The following is a 3970-nucleotide window of genomic DNA, read 5'->3' as shown; positions in this document are numbered from 1 at the left end:
CCCTGCAGCCCTCTGAGAGTCCCCGCCTGGGCCGCCGGGGTCTGGACAGCCTGCGGGAGCTCCCTCCCCTGAGCCCGGCTCTGTCCCGACGGGCTCTGTCCCCCCTGCCCTCCCGGTCCACCCCAGACCCCAAGCTGACCAGGGACGTGGCAGAGAGCCCCCGGCCCCGGCGCTGGGCAGCCCACGGCACTTCGCCAGAGGACTTCTCACTAACACTGGGGGCGCGGGGCCATAGGACACGGAGCCCCTCGCCCACCCTCGGGGAGCCCCTGGCACCCCGCAAGGGCAGCTTCAGTGGCCGGCTGAGCCCCGCCTACAGCCTGGGCTCCTTGCCCGGGGCTGTGACCCGACAGAGCCCCCGTGCCCGGAGGAAGCTCTCCAGCGGGGACTTGCAGGTGCTGGCCGCCCGGGAGCGGAAGAACAGCATCACCGAGATCAGCGACAATGAGGACGACCTGCTGGAGTACCACCGGCGGCAGCGCCAAGAGCGGCTCCGGGAGCAGGAGATGGAGAGGCTGGTGAGCAGGGCGGGTGCCAGGGAGGCTGCTGACCTCCACTGCGGGGTCCCCCAGCACGTGGGCAGGCCAGCGGGTGGGGGGCGGGGGGCTGCAGGCCCGCTGCTCACACTTCCTCCAGGATGCACCGTGGCAACTGGCCTCCAGGCGCTGGTGCCTGAAGAACTTTCTCTGACGCCTGTAAGGCTGTATTTTAAACTCAGGCTCATTTTGCACTTACTCCATCACACAGCTTTTGTGTTAATGCATAAACATCCTCCTCATTTAGCTGAACAATGGAAACTCTAGGACAGCGGTTCTCAACCTGTGGGTCGCGACCCCTTTGGTGGTCGAACGACCCTTTCACAGGGGTCGCCTAAGACCATCCTGCGTATCAGATATTTACATGACGATTTGTAACAGTAGCAACATTACAGTTACGAAGTAGCAACGAGAGTAATTTTATGGTTGGGGGTCACAACATGAGGAACGGTATTTAAAGGGCCAGAGGTTGAGAACCACTGTTCTAGGAAAACACACCACATGTGTGGCTGAGGCCTCGGCCCTCCCAGTTTGAGAAGCAGGCCTATCGCACACTTCGTAGAGCTGGGATTGGAACGCGAGGCTCCTGTCTTTCCAAGTCTTGGTCTTCTTTTTTAAATATATTTTTATTGATTTCAGAGAGGCAGAGAGAGGGATAGAAACATTAATGATGAGAGAGTCCTGGATCGGCTGCCTCCTGCATGCCCATACTGGGGATCGAGCCTGCAAGCTGGGCATGTACCCTGACAGGGAATCGAACCCTGACCTCCTGGTTCATAGGTCGACACTCAACCACTGAGCCACACCGGCCGGGCCCAGGTCTTGTTCCTTAGAAAGGCATCTGGTCCTTCTTTCTTGCTGCCCTTTGACATCTAAATGTGTGGAGCTGCTCACCATGGCCACGCAGGGTCTTCTGGGACGTGGGGGGCAGGGAGGAGGAGGAGAACGGGTACAGCCTGTGTGATTGTGCTGTGTGTGTTGGGGTTCGGGTGTGGCTGTGGGCAGCTGTCCTAGAGAGAGCATCTAAGCCACTGGGTGCTGGGATCCCCCAGATGGCACCGGGCTCGAGGGGCTCTGGCTGGCATGTGCACTCACTCACACACATGCACAGGAGAGGGATCCCCCAGATGGCACCAGGCTCGAGGGGCTCTGGCTGGCGTATGCACTCACACACATGCACGGGACAGTGGATCTTGCCCTTTCTTGTGAGCACTAGAATAGGGTTCCTGTGGGAAGGGGGGCAAGGGCCCTGTATTTGGTTTGCGAAGGAAAATCAGAATTGAGGTTTGCCTTGGCCAGTGTGGCTCAGTGGATAGAGCGGTGGCCTGGGTTCGACTCTGGTCAAGGGCAGGTAACTTGCTTGCAGGCTCCTCCCCGGCCCGGGCCCTGATGGGGGCTTGTGCAGGAGGCAACCCATCAATGTGTTTCTCTTACATCGATGTTTCTCTCAGTCTCTCCCTCTCCCTTCCACGCTCCCTAAGAATCAGTGGAAACATAGCTTCGGGTGAGGATTAACAAAAAGAAATTGAGGAGTCTTGTCCGCAGTCCCTTTCAGAAGAGGTTGGGACAGCTCTGGATGAAGTGAGGGTGCTGGGTGGGGAGCGGTGAGGCGGGATCCCCAGGCGGTGGCCGACGCCTGACCCGTTCACCCAAAGCTGTGTTAGCAGGTACGCGCCACGCCAGGCAGACCTGGGACCCAGAGCTCCTCCCTCAGGCAGCTGGAGGCCCCTTCCGGCAGAAGGGCTGCTTGAAGCCCTGGCCCAGGGAGTGTCCCCCGGGGGCCGTCCTGGGGGCAGTGAGCCTGGCCGCACCCAGGAGCACACCTCCCCGCCAGCCCTGACCTGCCACTTTTAATCTGGAGGCCGCCCGCCTGCCCCTCCCACCTCCCCGGGCTGCTTGTCGGGGTGCAGAGGCAGGGGCGAGGCTGCCCAGCCTCCTGGGTGCTGGGCTCTGCCTGGTTGTCGGCGTTTTCCTTTGCCATGGAGCTAGGCGAGCGGCAGCCGGGCAGCTGGGTGAGTGTCTGGTGGTCGTGGCCAAACTGGACACGGGAGAGGCACCTTAGGCGGGGGTGGAGGTGGGGGTGGGGGCGGCAGAACATGGGGGAGGCTGGAGGTTCTGAGTGGGAAAGGGGGTCCCAGACCTGAAGCGTGATTAGACCTTCCTTCAGATCCTAGGCCCTGAGAGGTATCTTGGGGGACAGTGAGGGGGGCAGGCTCAGTGTGGGCGCAGGGAGGCCCAGGTCCCAGGTCCCGGGTCTGTCTGGCAGGGGTCTGAGCACAGCTCTGGGTGAGTGTCAGGCCCCTGGGCCTAGGGCCTGCCTCCCGGGGTGTCTGCCGCCTGCATGCTGGCCTGCGTGTCTGGTGCGTGTGGGCCAGTGTGCGTGTACGTGTCGGGGCAGGCCCACTGCCGTGTCCTCCGTCAGGGCTGGGGGGTGGAGGCTCTGTGCCCCTCGGGTCTGTCCTCCCCTTTGAGGGCTGGGGTGTGGGGTCTCTGTGCCCCTCGGGTCTGTCCTCCCCTTTGAGGGCTGGGGTGTGGGGTCTCTGTGCCCCTCGGGTCTGTCCTCCCCTTTGAGGGCTGGGGTGTGGGGTCTCTGTGCCCCTCGGGTCTGTCCTCCCCTTTGAGGGCTGGGGTGTGGGGTCTCTGTGCCCCTCGGGTCTGTCCTCCCCTTTGAGGGCTGGGGTGTGGGGTATCTCTGCCCCTCGGGTCTGTCCTCCCCTTTGAGGGCTGGGGTGTGGGGGGTCTCTGCCCCTCAGGTCTGTCCTCCCCTTTGAGGGCTGGGTGTGGGGGTCTCTGTGCCCCTCGGGTTGTGGATCTGCATGTATCCGCGCCAGCGTGAGCACCTTGGTGTTTATCTGTGTCTTGCTGTGGCCTTGTCTGCTCCCCAGTGTGTGTTCCCCTGTGTGACTGGGTGCACCCCACTGGGGCAGTGAGAAAAGAAAGGGAGGGAAGATGGGGGGGGCTGGCCATGTAGCTGGGACGCAGCAGCCAGCCTGCTCCTGCTCACTTCTGGGGTCCCCTCGTTCCCTCTGCCTCAGAGCTTGGCGGGGAATGGGGGGCGCTTTCCTGATTTGTCTGAGCCTCAAGCCCTAGAACCCTAGTTTTCTCTCCTGGGAGATCCTGCCTGCCCCAGCCCCACAGGACACGCCTCCTCCCCTCACGCCTGCTCTGTCCATCTTCCCAGGAGCGGCAGCGCCTGGAGACCATCCTGAACCTGTGTGCGGAGTACAGCCGGGCCGATGGGGGGCCTGAGGCCGGGGAGCTGCCCAGCATCGGGGAGGCTGCTGCTGCCTTGGCACTGGCCGGCCGGAGGCCCTCGCGAGGCTTTCCAGGGGCCATTGGGGCCTCCGGGCGGAGCAGCGAGGAGCCTGGAGGTGCCCCTGTGCGGCTGTGGGAGAGCATAGACCGCTCGGAGGAGGAGAACCTCAAGGAGGAGT

General features: G+C 62.9%; 1 protein-coding gene across 1 annotated transcript in view; it reads left to right on the top strand.

Annotated features, from left to right (window-relative positions):
- PHLDB1 (pleckstrin homology like domain family B member 1) overlaps positions 1-3970 on the top strand; it is a 41204-nt gene that overhangs the window by 11629 nt on the left and 25605 nt on the right. The window contains 2 exon segments of the mRNA XM_015560637.1: positions 9-518; positions 3718-3970. The exon segment at positions 3718-3970 is cut by the window's right edge and continues 53 nt beyond it. Coding sequence (XP_015416123.1) covers positions 9-518; positions 3718-3970 — 763 coding nt within the window.

Source organism: Myotis davidii, unplaced genomic scaffold, assembly GCF_000327345.1.
Source record: "Myotis davidii unplaced genomic scaffold, ASM32734v1 scaffold355, whole genome shotgun sequence".
Classification (NCBI taxonomy): domain Eukaryota; kingdom Metazoa; phylum Chordata; class Mammalia; order Chiroptera; family Vespertilionidae; genus Myotis; species Myotis davidii.
This window is presented reverse-complemented; position numbering and strand designations above follow the sequence as displayed.